Here is a 21,408-nt window from a genome sequence, read left to right on the forward strand (position 1 = left end):
CAACAGCCTCCGGCATCATAAAAATCATCGAAGCAATATCTGCAAATGAGCATTTGGAGTTGTATGACAGGTGTGCTAGCAAACCAGAAAGAACCATTGATCTTAAGCTGGAAACTTCAAAAATTCGGGTTGAAGATGCAATAGCGGCTGAAGTTTAAAAGAGATTGAAGGCTATGAATATAGGCACACAACAGGTGGCTCAAGTGCAACAAGCTCACCCTGTAATCTGTGAAATTTGTAATGTCCCTCACCAAACTGTGTGCTGTGTTGCTACCCCCAAGCAAATTGAAGAAATCAAATTCTTGAGGCAAAACAATCCATATTCTAACACCTATAATCCAGGGTGGAAGAATCATCCCAACTTCGCTTGGAAAGATCAACAACAAAATCCTCAGAAAGCAGAGTGGGAAGTGGCTATTGAGAGATTGGCTGGACAATGTTCTCAGTTTCAAGAAGAGACCAGAAACAACCACAGGAACACCACAGCTTCGATCAAAAATCTGGAAGTTCAAGTGGGTCAAATAGCACAACATCTCACTCTACAGGCACAAGGTACCTTTTCGAGTTCAACTGTGAAAAATCCGAAAGACCAAGAGAAGATTAATGCTGTTACTACAAGAAGTAAGAAAGTGGCAGAATCTGAAAAAGAAAAAGAGGAAATAGATGACCCCATGGTAATAGAGGTGGATTTGGAAATAAGAGAAAATCCAAAAGAGCCAAAGGTTGTGGTACCGCCGGGTAAACCACTTGAAGAAAAAAATAAGAAAGTTGTTGAACCGGTGATCAAACTACCTTTCCCTTCCAGAGTGACAAAGAAGAATTCGAAAGAGAAAGACTTTGAGAAGTTCACTGCCTTGTTCAAAAAGTTAGAGGTAAATCTACCCTTCTTCGAAGCACTTGAGCACAGCCCTTGTATAGGAAATTTATGAAGGAGGTGATGGCGAAAAAGAGATCACTGGGAGGGGAATCAAAAATTGCAACTGAGAAGTGTGGTATAGTCTCGACAGCAAGAAAAATCCCAATAAAGAGGAAAGACCCTGGGGCGGTGGCGATACCATGCACTATCAAGAATATAACATTTAAAAAGGTACTCCTCGATTCTGGTTCTAGTGTGAGTTTAATGCCTTTGTCCATTTTCAAAAAACTTGAATTAGAAAAGATTAGTGAAAGTAAGACACAGTTAAGGTTCGCCGATCACACCATTAAGAAATCCTATGGGGTAGCTGAAGATGTACTAGTGGAAGTTGATAAGTTTGTATTCCCTGTTGACTTCCACATCATGGACATTCCGGAAGACGAAAAAACTCCTATCCTTCTTGAGAGACCATTTTTGTCGACAGGCCGCTGCAACTTCGACATTGAAAAAGGGACACTAACGCTGAAATCATTTGATGAAGAAGTAACCTTGAAGATGTTAGGAGTTAAGAAACATATGACGGTTGTAAATGATCAAACTTCTGGTGGTATGACAAAAAGTGAGGAAAAAGACAAAAAGCCTAAACAGCTCCAAGAAAAAGTGTCAAGCATAGCCTCTCGGGTGGAACCAACTCCTATAGCCACCAAATGCTCTAAGAAAAAGAAAGGTGAAAAGATGAATGAGGAAAGTGAATTAAAGAGAAAAGTTGTCCATACTTTTCATCATCATGAGTTTCTGATTGCGGAGGTGAAAAGCAACCAGGTATGGAAGAGAAAATACCCTCCATAATAAAGGGTAATGGACCGTCGAGCCATGGGACGTTAAACGAAGCACTTTGTGGGAGGCAACCCACACTTTTAATAATTAATTTGTCTTTTTGTTTTGTTTTATGTCAGGTAATAAAGAGGGGATTTCTCTGGTGAAAGCTTGAAAGCGGCAGCTGGAGTTGATGTACCCTATGTGAGTCCTTTCCGCAGTGGGCTAAAACATTGAGGTCAATGTTTAGTTCAAGTGTGGGGGGGGGGGGGTTTCTTGCATTTCTTTCGTTTCTGTTTTTATTTTGTTTTTAGCATTTCTATTCGTCTTTGGTATACCATTGTGTTACAGAGTGAGAGATAGTTGTTGGATGAACCCGAGATTGATAGCTAGTGGATGAAAGATACTCCCCATACTTGATCTCCCGAGGCATCCCGGAAGTTGATGCAGCCATGAAATGATAAAATTAAAGGTTGGACGCGATTTGGTAACACCAGACCGAAATGGTTATATGGTATACCCGAGTCGGAAAAGAAACCACATGACACGAGGAGGCTTCAGAGCTTGTAAGCATAACTAACATGGTGAGTACAGAGGCCAAACACTAAAATATCATCATGAGAGTTCAGTCAGGTATGACCTTATCACTCTGATTTTGCGTATGTTCTTTTTACACAGCACAACATGAGGACACACACTGAGGCATGTTGTTTGTTTAACCCTTAGCCTTTCTATCCATCCTTTAGTTTATGTTTATCCTTTGTGAACCCCGTTGAGCCTTAGCCTTTTTGTTTGAATTAAACCCCTGTTCATCTGTAACTATACACTTCCTACCCTTGTTCGGCATGATTGTTGTAAATTATAAAGTGTGCAAAAAGCTAAGTTTGGGGTGACAATTCGTAGAAAAAGAGCAAGTGCGTAAAAAGAAAAAAAATAAAAATAAAGAAAGAAGATAAAAGCACTTGTCGTTACTAAAGACTCAAACATGCTCATAGAAAAATTGAGTGAAGTATCAAAGTTAAATAAACCTCAGGTCACTATTGAGGCACAAAAATGAGAAAAATAACATGAATGCCGAACCCAAAACCCTTTGTTATCCATTCATTTGTCTATCCTACCATACCTGAGCCCCGTTACAACCAAAAAGACCTCATAAAGTGTGCGGAATCTGTTTGTGTAGTGAAGATAGAGTAAACTCAAAATTAAGAGTTGATATTGCATACTTTGGTACTGTGAGTGCAAATACTTAAACCCCGAGAGATCTGGTGAGAGTGTGAAAAGTTTGCAGGTAAATAAGTCCTCTGATGTGAAAGTGTGGTAGATAGTTCGATTCAGGAAATCAGAAGCTTGATCGGGAAGGAAAAGCCAAGTTACGAAAAACACAGGCTGTGTTGTGGAGGGAGAAATTCGTGGGTGACCTCTGTTTAGTCTCAATACATTACTTGAGGACAAGCAATGAGATAAGTTTGGGGTTGTGATCGGTCACCATTTCTATTAAGTTATGTCTTTCATCCAGCACAAATTCATCATCTCGGTAACATATTCAGTTGTTCTATTGCTTTTTAAGTTAAGTTTATCATATTTATTAATTTATAGTATTGCATTGCATTTGGTTTAAAGTTTATGTCAAAAGATCTTCTTTATGCTTCGATTTGGTAGTGTTAGTGTTGCAGGTTGATGCATAGGTTCAAAAGGACTAAAAGCTGAATGTTAGACGCTCTGGAAAGCCAAAAGTTGAAAAATCAGGATCAACACGGGCGCCCGTGTTAATCAACACTGCCCGTGTTGATGGGCATGCATCAAAGAAAAAGCTACATCAAACAGTAAATCAACACGGGCGCCCGTGTTAATCAACACTGCCCGTGTTGATGGGCCTGCAGCAAAGAAAAAAGTCACGTGAAACAGTAAATCAACACGGGCACCCGTGTTAATCAACACGGCCCGTGTAGATGGATGCGGACAGAAACTTCACTTTTTGATCTGTTTTACTCTATCTTGTATTAAGGGTACTTTGGACTTTTTGTGGACACTAAGACTGATGTTAATACTATTTAAACAAGGTTTGTGTAAGGAGAGAGGGACTTTTGACAAATTAGAGAAAAGAATACAAGAGAAGATTGGAGAAAGCAAGGGTTTGGGAGAGAAGAAGTTCTTCATGAACGAAAGCAATTGAAGATTCAATCTCCTCCAATTTCTTGTAATGTCTTTATTCGTTATTGTGTTTTCTTTGAATACTATGAGTAGCTAAACCCCCCAATGCTAGGGGGTGGCTCTGATTTCAATTTGTAATGACTCTGAGTTTGCAATTGCAATAACAGTCATGTTTTTAATTATTGATTTATTCTCTTGATGTTTCTAATGCTTTTCCTTTCGGACAAATCGGCATTGATGTATGATTATCGTTTAGGTTGGACAACCATTGATAATGCTTTCATGAGAATATGCTATAATTGATATTACCTAGGACTAGGATTACCTTATAGTAATCGGATATTCTTGATAACGTAATTGCTTGATTTCATTGTAAATCTCTAAGGACTTAGGGTTTAGGATGAAGGATCAAAGGTTTTTTCACTAAGGACTTAGGATCAAACAACCTTAAGAACCGGTAATTGATTGTTGAAAATAAGTTGTTGCAATAGAAATTTCAGAGTTGTTACATTGTTAATAATCCACTATCCCTAGCATGTTACACATATTTCTTAAAAAGTCAATTTTATTTACTGCTTATTTTACTTTTTACTAAGTGATAATCACCGAACAAAACCCAATTGAAGTTTTTGTTTAATTGAACTTTGAATTGAACTCATTATTCTTGCGTAGTCCTTGAGATCGATATTCGGGGAATTTTCCCTATTATTACAAGAGGCAAAATAGTACACTTGCTATTTTACCGATCAAATACTCTGGCCACAACGACCAACCAGACTCTAATACCACTATTGTAACACCCTTCTAAACCCCCGCAGAATATTAATTAAATTCAGAGTAAAACATGTACAAGGGCATTACAACTTCAAAATCATTTAAAACATTTAATCTTGTTATGCCTTATGAGGAACATCAAACCATATTATTCAGCAAACATGTTAACACAGCGGAATTACTTCATAATCTGAATAACATAAAGCATCGGTATTCAACACTAAGAAATCACCGACTCAAAACCAACCAAAATATTATTCCAACAAAAGAGATAATAGTTCATTAAACAAATCTAAGCATGACACCGACACAACCGAACTAAACGAAATAACTCTACGAGCTATCCTCACCAAGCACAAGCCGCTACTCCTTAATCTGAAAATGGTTAACAGTAAGGGTGAGACAAATCACATTTAAACTATATTATAAACCCATAATGATAAAACGTCATAAATAGATCATTCACCCAACTGCAGTACAATTATATTTCCCAAAATCATTCATAAACAACTATCCACACAGCTCAATCATAAATCACAACAAATCGATATAACACTGGACAACCTCCAATCATGTTATATCAACATATATGCAAATGCAACGACTCTTATGCATATGGTACCAATCATGGGATTAACCCATCTTACCGATCCACCACCAACAGGATACAACTACTTCCACTCACTAATTCCACCCAATAAGAATTAGCTACCGCTGACCCAACACCACCAAGATACAACCACAAATATGATTATGAATGCATGCACCGCCTTAAGCATGCTAATCATTAACACCAATTAATATGAATAATCATTATCATATTTCAACTCACCGAAGCAACACCAAAATAATGCATTTATATTTCAACACCGTTCATAAATTACATTATGCATAATCAACATCCAAATATAGCATCCACAAAGCAATTACATTGCCACAATTCTACCTTGTTGTTACACTTAACACTTAAACATGTAACATACAACTCACCACCATAAAATAAAATCGGGTTTTTAAAAAAAATAAAATCGAGCTACAAACCAAAATACCATTTAATTATATAAAATATTTAATTACTGACACAACGCTCAAAATGGCGCTTAAAACGGATATACGGTTTGAAAGATATGAATTTTCCAAATAATTTTTTAAAATGCATCAGGTGTAACCGGTTACAGCTTGGGCGCTACCCAGTTACGCCTTTACGTCAATGTATTCGCTATTTTTAAAATGCGCCTGTAATCGGTTACAGCATGGTGGGTAACCAGTTACAGTACTCAAAAATTCCTAGATTATTCATTTTTCCATGCTGTAACGTGGTAACCGGTTACAGCAGGGCTGCTACCCGGTTACAGCATGCACAGAACCAAAAATATCAATTTTTTGACATCACTTCTCCATTCCAATTCCAACCCAAATCGTTCCAACATCATTAAATCACCAATACAGTCCCAATTCAAACAGTCTAACATCTTTCTAACATATTTAGGGGTCCATTAACATCAAGCATCATTAAAATTCATCCAATTTCATCACAATCCAACAACCTACATACTCAATTCTACCACTATTAAACCGATAATAGAGAGTAAATGGATTAGTCACCCCTCACCTTAGCAAAATTCTTGAGATTCTCCCTCTTCTCCTCTTCTGCTATTTCACGTACTTGCTCTTCTCCCTCTCTGGCTCTTTTGCTTTCTATTTTTCAATTTTCCTTTTTTTCTTATTTTATGAAAAATAGAACCATTAGTTAGTAAGGCCTACTCAACTTAACACCTCCCTTCTACTAACTACTACACCAAGCCCGATAACACTATTTTCCAAATTCTCCATTAATTAAATAAAAGCCAATTAATCTCAACAATTAATTTAAATCTCATTTAAATTAATAAATAAAAGATATGGGGTGTTACTATACTCCCTCGATCTCAAATTATTTGTCGCAATGACCCACTTCACACATATTAACAAACAATAATAAATGAAAGAGAGAGAATGATGACTTTACCAAATTATCCTGATTAATTATTGGTGTATTCGATTAAGTGAGAAAACAATAAATTAAGAGTATTTATTAGAGGGTACAATTGGAAGATTAAATATAAAATTGCATTGATAATGTAAAGTGACAAGTATTTTGGGTCAAATATTTTTTCTAAATGTGACATTTATTTTGGGACAGAGGGAGTAATTGTTAGGATTCACAATTTTCTCATTATAAAATTGAAAGATAGTAATAAATTTGATTTTGAGTTAATTTTATTTGTATTCATGTTTTTTTATTATGTATTTACTTTGGTTACATACTCAACATTCTAAAGCTCTGATCAAAAGAAAATGAATCCATGTTTGTGAGATATTGGATCGAACTCTAGTATGGTCGAAGGGTAGCTTCTTGGTTCGACAGGATTAAGCATGCAGTCGAAGGTTGTTCACATGCTTGTGTCGAAGATGCTAAGGTTGTTAGCATGTTAAATTAGGTTTTAGTGTTTAAACCCTAATTTGTTAAGTTAGCTTGTTTATTAAGTTGGCTTGTGTAATGGGCCTTGTGGAAAAAGCCCATTAGTTAGTATGTTAGGTTTTATTATAAATAGCATACTAGTCTCTCATCATTGCAAAGCTGCAAATCCTAATTTAGGGTGAGAGAGGTTATTTGTTATTCTTGTAAACTTGTAATCTTGTTTTAAGAGAAAGTAAAAGAATAGCAGTTATAACCAATTCCTTGTGTTCTTCTTATCTTCCCTAATTCCCTATTATATTTTGTTCTTCACATCGTTTTTCACAACAAATTGGTGCGGTGAGTGTGGAGAAGATGCTTTCAACAAAGTATGAGATTGAAAAGTTCACCGGAGTGAATGATTTCGGTCTGTGGCGCTTGAAGATGAAAGCCCTACTGGTTCAGCAGAGTTGCTTGGACGTGTTGAAGGGAGAGGAAGCCATGAATGCAGAATTGACGGCAGCGGAGTAGACGAATATGATTGATAAAGCATAGAGCGCAATTTTGTTGAGCCTTGGTGATAAGGTTCTCAGACATGTATCAAAGGAGACGACGGCATCAGGGTTATGGGTGAAACTTAAAAGTTTGTATATGACCAAATCGCTGGTAAATCGACTCTACCTGAAGCAAGCTTTGGATTCATTCAAGATGATTGAAGACAAAGTGTTAGCTGAGTAGTTGGATATGTTCAACAAGCTGATTCTTGATCTTGAAAATATTAATGTGAAGATCGATGATGAAGATCAAGCGTTGTTACTATTGTGTTCTTTGCCTCGATCACATGCTCACTTCAAAGAAACTCTCTTGTATGGAAGGGAGTCTCTGACGTTTGAAGAAGTTCAATCAGCCTTGTATTCTAAGGACTTGAACGAACGAGAACGAAAGGAGCAAAAACCTTCGACTGTTGGTGAAGGTTTGGCCGTTAAAGGAAAATCCTTACGAAAGGATGGTAAGTTCGACAAGAAGAAGGGAAAAAGCCATTCGAAGTCTTACAGCGGCGAAGCATCTGGCATTCGATGCTATCATTGTAAGAAGGAGGGTCACACGAGAAAGGTGTGCCCTGAACGCCTGAAAGATAATGGAGGTAAGGATAATGGCAATGCAGCCATTGTTCAAGATGATTTCGAATCATATGATGTTCTTGTGGTTTCAAGCAGTGACTCGAGAAGAGAGTGGATAATGGATTCAGGTTGCACATGGCACATGACTCCAAACAAAGACTTGTTTGAGGAATTATGTGATCAAGATGGTGGATCAGTATTGCTGGGAAACAACAAGGCTTGCAAGATTGTTGGTGTTGGATCTGTGAGATTCAAGCTCCATGATGAGTCAATAAGGTTGTTGACTGAAGTCAGGTATGTTCCTGATTTAAAGAGAAATATGCTTTCTCTTGGTGAATTCGACAAGAAAGGATATGTTTTCCAAGGAGAGAAAAGTATCCAAAGAGTCATGAAGGGGTCGAAGGAAATCTTGAGAGGCGTGAAGAAACAAGGCTTGTATACCCTTGAGGCTGAAGTTGTAAGTGGTTCGACAAATGTTGCATCCACGAAACCTTTGTCGAAAACAGAAATCTGGCACATGAGATTAGGCCATGTCAGTGAAAGGGGCCTGGTCGAATTAGGGAAACAAAATCTGCTTGGTGGAGAAAAAGTCGAGAAACTGAAATTTTGTGAACCCTGTGTACTTGGAAAATATTGCAGAGTGAAGTTCAACAAAGGCAAACGAAGAACACATGGATCCCTTTATTACATCCATGCTGATCTTTGGGGGCCTGCAAGGTGTCCATCACATTCAGGAGCAAGGTATTTTCTATCCATAGTTGATGATTATTTCAGGAAGTTATGGGTATTCATCCAGAAGACTAAGGATGAAACTTTTGAGAATTTCAAAAGTTGGAAAACTCTGGTAGAAAATCAGACTGGTAGGAAGGTCAAGAGGTTGAGAACCGACAATGGCCTTGAATTTTGCAATGAGGCATTCGACAATTTTTGTGCGGCCTCAGGTATTGCAAGACATAGAACTACTGTAGGTACTCCACAACAAAATGGTTTGACTGAAAGGTTTAATCGAACTATTTTGGAGAGAGTCAGATGCATGTTAACTTGTGCAGGGTTAAAGAAGGTGTTCTGGGCTGAGGCTGTTTCGACAGCAACATATCTGATAAACAGATGTCCTTCGACAGCGTTAGATATGAAGACACCTGAAGAAGTTTGGTCGGGACATCCACCAGATCTCGACAAACTGAGAGTATTTGGCTGCGTAGCCTATGCTCACATTAGGCAAGACAAGTTCGAACCTAGAGCTCTGAAATGCATGTTCATGGGATACCCTGAAGGAGTCAAAGCTTATAGGCTATGGTGCCTAGAGCCAACTCACAGGAGGTGTATCACCAGTCGAGATGTAGTTTTCAATGAAGGTGAGATGGCTTTCAAGAAAACTGATGATGATGGCCGAAATGCAGAAGAGCTGGAACAGGTAGAGATTCCTGTTGAGGTGGAGCAAGTTGATGCTGAATTGCATATCCCTGATGAAGTTGAAGAAGAAGCAGAAGATGCTGAGGAAGTTGAGGAAACTGTCGATGACTACCTATTGTCGAGAGATAGGTCGAGAAGAGTCATCAAGCCACCTCAGAGACTTGGGTATGCAAATCTTATAGCTTATGCCTTAATCTCTACAAGTGAGGTTCTAGATGATGAACCTAGAGATTATAAGGAAGTTATGAGGAGTCGAAATAAGACTGGATGGCTGAAGGCCATGGATGATGAGATGAAATCTCTTCATGACAATCACACTTGGGAACTGATCAAGAAATCTGTTGGGGCAAGGTTAGTCAGCTGTAAATGGATTTTTAAAGTTAAGGAAGGAATTGAAGGAGTGACGTCGAAAAGATACAAGGCAAGGTTAGTTGCAAGTGGTTTCACTCAGAAAGAAGGTGTCGACTTCAATGATGTGTTTTCTCCTGTTGTGAAGTATAGGTCCATTCGAATGTTGCTTGCCATGGTGGCACAGTTTGACCTTGAACTAGAACAGATGGATGTGAAGACTGCATTCTTGTATGGTGATTTAGATGAAACGATCCTGATGAGGTAACTTGAAGGGTATGTCGAAAAGGGAAAGGAATATTATGTGTGCAAGCTAAAGAGATCTTTATATGAGCTGAAACAATCTCCTCGACAGTGGAATAGGAGATTCGACAAGTTCATGGCACGCATAAGTTTCATTAGAAGTCAGTTCGACCACTGTGTTTACTTCAGATTTCGACCTGGTAATTCATTTGTTATTTTGTTGCTTTATGTGGATGATATTCTCATAGCAAGCAACAATGTCGAAGATGTAATGAGGGTGAAGGTTGAACTCAATAAGGAGTTCGATATGAAGGATCTGGGAGCCGCTTCCAGGATTCTTGGAATTGACATTCGAAGAGATAGAAAGAAGTCGAAGTTATGCTTATCTCAAGAGGCATATCTACGAAAGATTCTCGAAAGGTTTGGTATGTCGAATTCGAAGCCAGTTGTGACTCCGACAAACCCTCAATTCAAGCTGAGTATTGATCAGTGTCCCAGTACTGATGTTGAAAGAGCCTATATGAATAGCATCCCATATGCTAATATAGTTGGTTCTTTGATGTATGCTATGGTCTGTACTAGACCCGATATAGCATATGAAGTAAGTCTTGTAAGCAGGTACATGGCGAATCCTGGAAAGGCTCACTGGAAAGCATTGAAGTGGATTTTAAGGTACATAAATGGGTCTCTGAACAGGGTCCTAATTTATGGTGGAGCCTTGGGCGAAGATAGTAAAGCAGCAATCGAAGGATATGTCGACTCTGATTATGCAGGTTATATGGATTCTAGAAAATCTATTTTTGGATATGTTTTCACTATGTTTGGCACAACAATTAGTTGGAAAGCAACACTTCAGAAGGTTGTTGCTCTATCAACCACTAAAGCGGAATATATTGCCCTCACTGAAGTTGTGGAAGAAGCATTGTGGCTTGAAGGTTTTGCTAAGGAGCTGAAACTTCAAGGTCGAGGTATCACTGTTAAATGTGATAGTCAAAGTGCAATACACCTGTAGAAGAACTCTAAGTGCATTTTGTCAGAGAAGTAATCGAGCGTGGAGAAGACTAAGTGCTAAAAGTTTCGACTGAGGACAATGCTGCTGATATGATCACAAAGACATTGCCGAGTTGTAAGTTTTTCCATTGTATGCAGTTGATAAAGCTGCATGAAGAAAGCTAGTTTGTTCGCTTGATGTTGTAGAGTTAGGGCCAAGGTGGAGATTTGTGAAATATTGGATCGAACTCTAGTATGGTCGAAGGGTAGCTTCTTGGTTCGACAGGATTAAGCATGCAGTCGAAGGTTGTTCACATGCTTGTGTCAAAGATGCTAGGGTTGTTAGCATGTTAAATTAGGTTTTAGTGTTTAAACCCTAATTTGTTAAGTTAGCTTGTTTATTAAGTTGGCTTGTGTAATGGGCCTTGTGGAAAAAGCCCATTAGTTAGTATGTTAGGTTTTATTATAAATAGCATACTAGTCTCTCATCATTGCAAAGCTGCAAATCCTAATTTAGGGTGAGAGAGGTTATTTGTTATTCTTGTAAACTTGTAATCTTGTTTTAAGAGAAAGTAAAAGAATAGCAGTTATAACCAATTCCTTGTGTTCTTCTTATCTTCCCTAATTCCCTATTATATTTTGTTCTTCACATCGTTTTTCACAACAATGTTAAACATACTTGAAATAAATATATGTTTACTAACTATATAATTTATTGTCTAATTATATCCAAAAAAAATATAATTAAGGTATTGCTAACCAGTGCCATCAGGGCGGCACTCTTTAAGTATACTAAATATCATACTAAAAAATTTACTTTACTATTGTGGGCAAACATTAACTTGCTCAGGTTAAATGCCACAAAAATTTAGGGTTGGTAAGAAAATGGAAAAAAAATGAAAGGATGAAAAGAATAAGGGAGAGTCAACAATAAGTCACATTCTCTCGTTACAAAATGCATCAAACATCATGAAAAAAAGTATTGTTAGGTAGTTACAAAATGTAGTTAGAAAGTTAGAAACATGAAACTAACTACCAAACCCTAACTAGTAAAAATGCAAAGCTTTGGTCTCTCTCAATGTAATGAATATAAAATAAATGCAAAAAGATCTTGCTTAAACACTCTCTCCTATGAAATTCATTCTCTTCTTCCTTATGCACGAGTTCTCATCTAGTAACTAGTAGTACAAATCGAGATTTTCGACCAGTACTATTACTATGTTTGTCTCGCCTCATACCCCCCCCCCCCCCCCCCCCCCCCCTTGCCAACTCTAGTTAAAAATGGTGGTGAAAGATAAAGATGGTGGGCGGATTTAAGTTTTTATGGATGATGAAAGAAGAAGATGATGAATAAATTCGAGTTTTTAATAATGATGAAATTAAATAAAGATGACTGATAAATCGAAGTTTTTAAGGATGATGGAAGATGAAGATGATGGATGAATATGTGTTTTTATGAAGGTGAAAAATGTCGATGATGGATGAATTTGCGTTTTAAGAATGTTGGATGATAAAAGATGAAGATGATAAAGATGAAGAAGGTGATGGAAGATGAATATTGAAGATGACGATGAAAATGATAAAAGATGAAGATGTCGAACATAAATCCACAAGTATATTGAAAAAACATTTAAATATTAATAAAACTAAGTTTTTTCAAAATTAATTGAAACAAAAGTGGATAAAAAATAACCAATCATTCATCTAACCGTTTATATTAAATAATAATATATCATACTAAAAACCTTACTTTACTATGGTGGGCACACATTAACTTGCTCAGGTTAAATGCCACAAAAATTTAGAGTTGGTAAGAAAATGAAAAAGGAATCCATAATGAAAAAAAAGATGAAAAGAATGAGGGGAGTCAACAATAAGTCACATTCTCTTATTACAAAATGGATCAAACATCATTATAATAAATTTCCACGAAGTTACTTCTATTTTTGTTCACCATTGTGAGTAGTAACTTTTAAATTAAAATTCATAATTAGCATAAGCCAATGCACGGGTTTAGTGGGGTTTAACTTTCACACTTCGAATATATTCTATAATGCTTATAAAATAAAATACTAATTAAAGACAAAGGGGCCACTCAATGCCACACAATCTAAACAAAAAAAAAAACATATCTAAAATAAAATATACCACAAAGTGATAAAAACGCCTCTAGTGTTGTATTATCCACCCTATTAGAACATTCTCCAATCCAAAAGGCTAATTAAAGCCTAATTTAAACTAGCAACCTCCTCCATTCTATTAAACTAAGCCTAATCAAATATTTAAAAAGTTAATCAATTGCTATAATTAATCATTGCAATTTACTTTAGATAGCACACCTTGCACGGTGTACACGTATACCTTAATGTGTGATATAAAAATGTTTATAAAGGCTATGTTCAACAAGTATCTTTCCATAGTTCATTATTAGTTAATTAATTAATTAATCCATGAATAGTGTTCATTAAAATATGGTTCATTCATATTCATATGATCAGATTCTCATTCCTGGAAGATATTTAACTATCACTGCTTGTACGGAATAAGTTTAGGATTGCAAATTCGAAATGGGCACCCTAGAACATTACTTTAACTAAAATATTGTGATGACAAAAAAACAAAAGCATATTTTTATTAATATATCTCTCTCCATTTGGTATTCAGTATATTCTTCCGATCTTCATTTTATTTTAGGCTTATTTATATATATATTTGACTTTGTAGTTGACTTGATTGTTGTAGAGCTAACTTGCAGGTCCACTTTGTTCTACTATATTGGAGATCAACATTATCATTTTAAGAGTTTCACACTATCAATCAACATTAATTGTAGTTCTCACGCTGAACAGTGACACCATCTGTAGGAGTTATCCTCTAAGGTCGGAGCTACTGATAGCACGGTCAAAGGGATATTATATGTCAACTTCATTTCTGTAGTGAAATACACAAAATGACTCTAATGTCATACTAGTTAAGAAGGCCTCTGAAAAGTGGAGGATGTGTGTCGACTATACTAACCTCAATCAAGCATGTCCGAAAGATTCCTATTAAATACCTAACATAGAAAAATTGGTAGACAACTTGGCTAGATAAAAGTTGTTATCATTCAGGAGTGCTTATTTTGAGTGCGATCATATACCTATATTCAGACATAAATGAATAAAATGACATTCTTGACTAAACGAGCCAACTACTAATATAATGTGATGCCTTTTGGATTGGAAAGTGCGAGTGTGATGTACCAAAGGCTGATAGATAAAGTCTTTTGAGAGGGGATGGATAAGAGGTTGGAAGTATATATGGACTCATCATTTCAAAGATAAAATTGATCTCCAAACGATATGGTGTTGACTTCCTAGTGCCAAATATCCAATAAACACATATTAATCCCCTCAACACATAAGATAAGTATCTATCAAGACTCTTCTAAATTCGAACAAATAAATATTTCACTATAATTAAATCTAATTACAAATGCTCAAGAACACAAACAAGAGAATTTCAAATGCTCAAACACAAAAGTAAGAGACTTTAATGCTCAAGCACACAAGCAATAAACTTCAGATGCTCAAGCACACAAGCAAGAGACTTCATATTCTTAAGCAATAAGCAAGAGATTTCTAACAACATTTCTTACATATTAATGATTTTTTAAGACTTACATTTGATATACAATCAGAGGTGTAACAATATATAACACAGAAGAACTCTAATACTTAAAAACTTTTAAGAATGTACAATCGGTAAGAAGTTCTAAGTTTAAGCTTTGTGCAATACTTTTGAATCTGGGACCTTCAGGTTTTGATCCTTGATGAGGTTCAGAGTCTTAGTCTTCATGTTCTGATCCTTCAGAGGTTGACTTTTTTCAAAATCGGGTCTTTTGAGTCTTCAGGTTCCGCTCGAGAGGTCCAATGCCTCACATGAGGGACTTAGAGTTTCATCGGTTAAGTTAAATACATAACTTTGCTTGAGGGAATAAGAGTCCCATTGAACATGCTTATTTAAACTCCCCTCTCGAGGAACTTAAAGTTTCCTCAAATAATTTCCAACATAAAGTCCCGCCTTAGGGACGCGAATGAAATCTAGCCCAATAGACTTAACTTAAAATCTTGTTTAAAGGCTTGATGCAAACCCCACCTGATAAGTCTAATGCCTCACATGAGGGACTTAGAGTTCCATCGGCCGGGCTTAACACATACCCTCTAATGAAGGACTTGGGGTCTAGTCAGTCTGGATCAGCATATACTCTCGCCATGGAGAATTATGGCCTCGAGATGCCCCAACGCGCTGTAATTTAAATGAACTTTTCCCTTGATCGAAGCCCTTGTGATTGAGGGACTGTGTAGTGATATCTTTTTAAGGGTCTAATAAAGACAGGAAATTTGTAGTCCTTGGAAGAGGCGACGCCTATACGTCCCCCGTAGTTATGAGCCGTCTTGCCCTAAGTGTCACCTGTAACACCCCGATTTTAATTATTTGAATATAAATTATGTTTTGGTGTGTTTTTGAATTAATTATTTGTTTTATTTAATTTTATGAAAGAGGTAAACATATTATAATTTTCATTTAATTAATTAAAAATAATAGAGAAAATACGAGGATAAATAGTAAATTTATGGAAATTGGGAGGTATGGAGAGTTAGTGAGAGTTTGGGGGAATAATAGGATTATTTTTAATAAATAAAGAAAATAAAGAGTTTTGGATTTAGGGTGTTACATAATTGGTATCAAAGCAGGTCAGTTCTTTTGGCCCAAGTTTTGTTAACTTGTTTGTATCCTTGTGTACGACATGTGTGTGAAATACTCACGACACTCACTTCCCGAACCGTTAGACAACAGGAGTGAGTTTGAAACAAGTTAGGGATGATCCGTTGAGGTTAGCGTGACGAGGGGGTTAAAGAACTAGAGGAGAGAGTATTATGAGAGTTTTTTCCTTAGGTAATTTTCGAGGGAAAAAATTCTTTAAGTGGGGAGAGTTGTAACCCCACGATTTTAATCGTTTAAATATTAATTGAGTTTTTGTGTGTTTTTAAATTAATTACTTATTTTATTTAATTTTATGAGGGAGGGTAGAAATATTATAATTTTATTTAATTTACTAAAATAATAGAAAAAATAAGAGGATAAGTGATTTTGAGGGAAAAGATAGAAGTTTACGAAAATTGGGGAGGTAAGGAGAATTAGTGAGAGTTTTGGAGAATAATATGATTAATGGTTAATAAAAAAATAAAAGAAAATAAAGAGTTTTGGGTTTAGGGTGTTACATCACCTACTCGCCCAATCCAAGGAAACATGGGAAAAGACGTGTTTCGGTAAGAGAGAAGCCGAGGTCACTAGGCTTATCCACGTCTCCATAGGAAATAAGGATTAAACTATACATCATTGACCAAATGGGCACTTATCATTTCCAGGAAAACTCTAGGTCCAAGAGTCTCTGTAAATAGCTTATCCCTTGAAGTTAGAAGGACATATCATGATATTTTCAATATACACGCATAAAACATCGGGTTACCCACTTCATGTGAACTTGCTCTCTCCATAGCTAAAAACCACCATCATACATGGTCACTCACCTCTGTTACCAAGCCCTAACCACCATTAACTACAATGGTCATTGGTTATTCGCTACTCTCGTAGGAATAACACACACTCCTATATATATATATATATATATATATATATATATATATATATATATATATATATATATATATAATCAATTGACACTAAGGTGTCATGACAATCCTACCCCTTTATTATTATTATTATTAGTCTAACAGAAATAATATTTTCACACTATCCATAACACTTACAGCGTATTTGCATATGGTTTTGTTTTAAAAAAACTATATTTAATAATTATATATGTCACATCAACTCATACACTTATTGTCTTTTATACGGTGTAGAGGTAAAATTATTTGATTTTGAGTGTAAAGATAGCAAGCCTCTTAGTCTAAAGGCTAAAATAAAATTCTTTTAAAAAACTATATGTTAGTTTTTAAGTGAATATATCTTAACCTTTATATTAATAATAATAAATGGGTAAGATTTGGTGTCAAGATATCTTGGTGTCAATTGATTCCTACCCCATATATATATATATATATATATATATATATATATATATATATATATATATATATATATATATATATATATATATATATATATATATATATATATATATATGGAATTAATTAGGACATGGAAAATGATGGTTTTAGAAAAAAATAAGTGTCACATAAGACATAATAAAGTGACCATGAATCATTAATGGAAGAAAGGAAAATAAAAAGTAGCAACAACATTAGCTCAACCTACATACATATATATGATGAGTGGCCACTAACCATAAAAAAGCTAGAGACAAAAAACACATTCTATTATTAATAAAACTTTTGTCTACTATTATTTTTGAAGCCTAGGTTATTGATGATGATTTTCATAAAGAACATTCTCTCAATTTCATATCTTCTCTCTCTTCCCACCTTATATTTTATTTTATTTTGTTTTTTATTTCCTATCCTTTGCATATAAATCATTAGCATAATGTAGTCTATGCCAAACCATTCTTCTTGTAGACTTGTTAGTTCCATTTCTTTGCTATTTGCATCTTTTTATTTCGTTGAGGCATACATCAAACACCTTTCAATTTCTTTCTACTTTAATATGGAATTCCATAAGTTTAGAATCAGAAGCTATGAAGGTCAATCTGATAGAGCTCAAGTTGAAATTCTAGAGAGAAAATGTGAGGTAGGACCTTCAGAAAGTGTGTTTCTCTTCACAGACACTATGGGTGACCCTATTTGTAGGATTAGAAACAGTCCCATGTACATGATGCTGGTATATATACTATTACTATAACACTATGATTCCACTTCTTTCTTTTCTTTTTTTTTTCAATCCAATCCATATTCTTCTTCTTTTTCTTTCTTGCATGGTTTTAAATTGCAATCACGGTCAAACTTTAAACATTAATACTGCAACAAAATGTAGTCAATGCAGTCGAAATTTCAATTGTGAAGTTGCTACATTGAGATTTGAGAGTGACCTCAAAATTATCTTTTATATTAAAATTTGCAACTATAATTACAAATATAATATTGTAGATTTTAAGGTCTCTGCAATAACATCACAACAACAATTTTGACTGCACTAACTACATTTTCTCTAATTTACTTTGATATAAAAAGTTCGCAATAGTCTAACTATAAATACAATTTTAAACATGATTGTAGTTAGAATTGTATTTACGTACCGCAATTTAAACTAATGTTTTAAAATTATTTTCTAATTATTTGATCATTATGTTGACCACTAACTTGTTAATTGGATGTTAGGTGGCTGAATTGGACAATGAATTGGTTGGTGTCATTCAAGGCTCAATAAAAGTTGTAACAGTTCAAGGACATCCACCAAAAGATTTGGCAAAAGTAGGGTATGTCTTAGGCTTAAGGGTATCACAAAATCATAGAAGAAAAGGAATTGGTTCAAGCCTAGTAACAACATTAGAAGAATGGTTCATTTCAAATGATGTGGACTATGCATACATGGCAACAGAGAAAGAGAATCATGCATCAACCAATCTCTTCATAAACAAATTTCATTACACAAAATTTAGAACACCATCTATTCTTGTTAACCCTGTGAACCATCATTCATATAAAATCTCATCCAACATTGAAATATCAAGGTTGAAAATTGAACAAGCTGAGTCACTCTATAGAAGATTCATGGGGTCCACAGAGTTTTTTCCTAATGATATAGGAAATATACTAAAAAATAAGTTGAGTTTAGGGACATGGATGGCATATTTTAAAGATGATATGAATATTGGGCCTAATGGACAAATACCAAAAAGTTGGGCTATGCTTAGTGTTTGGAATAGTGGTGAGATTTTTAAGTTGAGATTAGGAAAAGTGCCTTTTTGTTGTTTGTTATACACAAAAAGTTGGTGCTTGATTGATAAAATTTTCCCATGTTTAAAATTACCTACTTTACCTGATTTTTATAACCCTTTTGGATTTTATTTTATGTATGGTGTGTATCATGAAGGGCCATTTTCAGGGAAGCTAGTGAGAGCTTTGTGTCAATTTGTGCACAATATGGCTAAAGAGAATAAAGATGAGAAGGTTAAGATTATTGTGACTGAAGTTGGAGGAAGAGATGAACTCAATCATCATATTCCACATTGGAAATTACTTTCTTGCCCTGAGGATTTGTGGTGTATAAAGGCCTTGAAAAATGAAGGACTTTCAATCAATACATTTCATGAGTTGACCAAAACATCACCAACAAGAGCTCTTTTTGTAGACCCAAGAGAGGTTTAAAGTATGATATCTCAAAAAGAAATAAAATCTTGGCCTTACATTTTTTTTTTAATATATTTGAATTGCTTTGTCTATGAAGTAAAGCCCTCTTTATGTTTTTGTTTGATTAATGCATCCATGATCCAATCTTTGATCTTTGATGGAGGGGTTTTTTCTCTAGTTCCTTTCACATCTTGTGACACAAAATCTCTAAAGATATCCATAATTTAGGTGCCAAATTTTGGTGTCCTTGTTTGTAATCCAATATTGTGCTTCATGACTATGACTAATCAATCAACCTAGTGGTCCAAGTTTTGTCCATTCCCCTCAGGTAAAATTTTGAGATGGACCCTCCTCTCATATTTTGTCACTTCCCATTAAAATATGGGCCTTCCCTTACATGTCATAGAGAGAGATTTTGAGTCATTTTATGATGTGAGGTCATGAAAGTAACTATTATCTTATTCTAGTCAGAGTTAGACAACTATTATGTTCTAAGGTAAGGGAAAAGGAACTTGGTCATTTTAAGTTTAGGTTTTGGTTGGTTTCTACTTCATTGGTTTTGGAGCATTATTGTCCCTAACCACATTTGGAATGTTGGTGGTCTAAAGTTGCCATAGTTCATGGGAATCAACCAAAAATGTAAAATTGACTTGGTTAGCATGTGTTTCACTTTTCACCAAATATCAAGGCAATGCTAGCTATTTTGGTTATTGTTAACCATAAATAATTTATTAGATTAACATAAAGCAATTTAGATTTCAATTAATATCTTTTACTATTAAAATAAAATTTTAAAGTTTGAATCATTTAAATTGTTTATGTATAATTGGGTTGAAGATGAAGTTGCAGAAACTATGTTGGTTATTATTTGTAACATAAATAATAACTTCAAAGACTTTCTTATAACAAATATTTAATTTAAATGATTATATTTAATATATTGTTTATGTACTTAGGCCAATGATAGTAATATTGTTTGTGTTCTTCAAGTAATATTCTTAATAGATCACAAGCATTCAATGTCACAAATTTGTGAAGAAAGATACCAAAATATTTGAAATGACAAATGAAAATTGTAGAGATGGGTGACTAAAGAAAAATTAATTAAAGTTTTGCTGAAAAATTGCGTTACTAACAATCATAGTGAAATAATGCATTTTTAATAGATGTTGTCAATGTGATTTAAAACACTATCTTCAAATTCATTCTCAACTTCATCTAACATTTTCATCAAGATTAACTTGGACCTCATCATTTTCCTCAACAATAATTTAGGCCTTAACATTAACTTAGGCCTCAACATTTTCCTCAAGATTAAATTGGTCCTCATCATTAACTTAAGCCTCGAAATTTTCATCAAAAATAACTTAGACCTCAATATTTTCTAAAATATAAATTTGGTCCTCATTCTCATCATTAGTTTTAGGCCTCAACATTTTCTTCAAATTTAATTTGGGCTTAATTATTAACTTTGATCTCCTCATTACAAATTGTGGGGTCAAGCATTATTGTCAAAGGGTCTTATGGTTTTTCCTTTCTCACATTGAGAAATTTTTTCTCGCTAAATTATTTGTGTTATTAAACTTATATTTCATGTTTATACTAGTGCCTATTTTGAGTTAACGGTGGAGGAAAATTATGGAGGTCATTTCCCAACAGTGGTAGTAGATCATTGTTTCAGCTCTTGAAAACTAAAGTATTGTACTCATAATAAATTTCTTAATATGCTTTGTGGTTGCGACATTGTTTGATCTTCCACATTAGAAAAGAATCATTATTGTTGGAAATAAATTGTAGTATTGGGAAAGTGTGTCTGGGTAAGTTTTGGCTAAGAAAAGACTTGGTATTTAAGTTTGTCAATATTGACCCACCTCTCTTTCTTGGGAACTTCCTAGTTGCACTATTCACAAACTACAGTGACTTTTTCAGTGTACGACACTATTT

General features: G+C 35.0%; 1 protein-coding gene across 3 annotated transcripts; it reads left to right on the plus strand.

The window, feature by feature from the left end:
- Positions 1-17,628: 17,628 nt before the first annotated feature.
- On the plus strand, positions 17,629-19,534 carry LOC131642346 (probable N-acetyltransferase HLS1-like). Of its 3 annotated transcripts, XM_058912608.1 has the most exons (3): positions 17,632-17,995; positions 18,493-19,042; positions 19,208-19,534. In XM_058912608.1, the coding sequence occupies exons 1-3, from the start codon at positions 17,711-17,713 to the stop codon at positions 19,480-19,482; spliced, it is 1,110 nt and encodes a 369-aa protein (XP_058768591.1). In that variant the 5' UTR covers positions 17,632-17,710; the 3' UTR covers positions 19,483-19,534. The 3 variants fall into 3 exon arrangements, with proteins under 3 accessions (XP_058768590.1, XP_058768591.1, XP_058768589.1); XM_058912607.1 differs by having other exon boundaries at positions 17,629-17,905; positions 18,493-19,534; XM_058912606.1 differs by having other exon boundaries at positions 17,633-17,995; positions 18,493-19,534.
- Positions 19,535-21,408: the final 1,874 nt, after the last annotated feature.

The sequence above is a fragment of the Vicia villosa genome, unplaced genomic scaffold (genome assembly GCF_029867415.1).
Source record: "Vicia villosa cultivar HV-30 ecotype Madison, WI unplaced genomic scaffold, Vvil1.0 ctg.004854F_1_1, whole genome shotgun sequence".
NCBI lineage: Eukaryota > Viridiplantae > Streptophyta > Magnoliopsida > Fabales > Fabaceae > Vicia > Vicia villosa.

Bases quoted from the DNA above. Each gene is read 5' to 3' on its own strand.
- LOC131642346 (XM_058912606.1), top strand. From the start codon at position 17,711: ATGCCAAACCATTCTTCTTGTAGACTTGTTAGTTCCATTTCTTTGCTA. The intron at 17,996-18,492 runs GTATATATACTA...ATTGGATGTTAG, and splicing joins GTCCCATGTACATGATGCTG to GTGGCTGAATTGGACAATGA.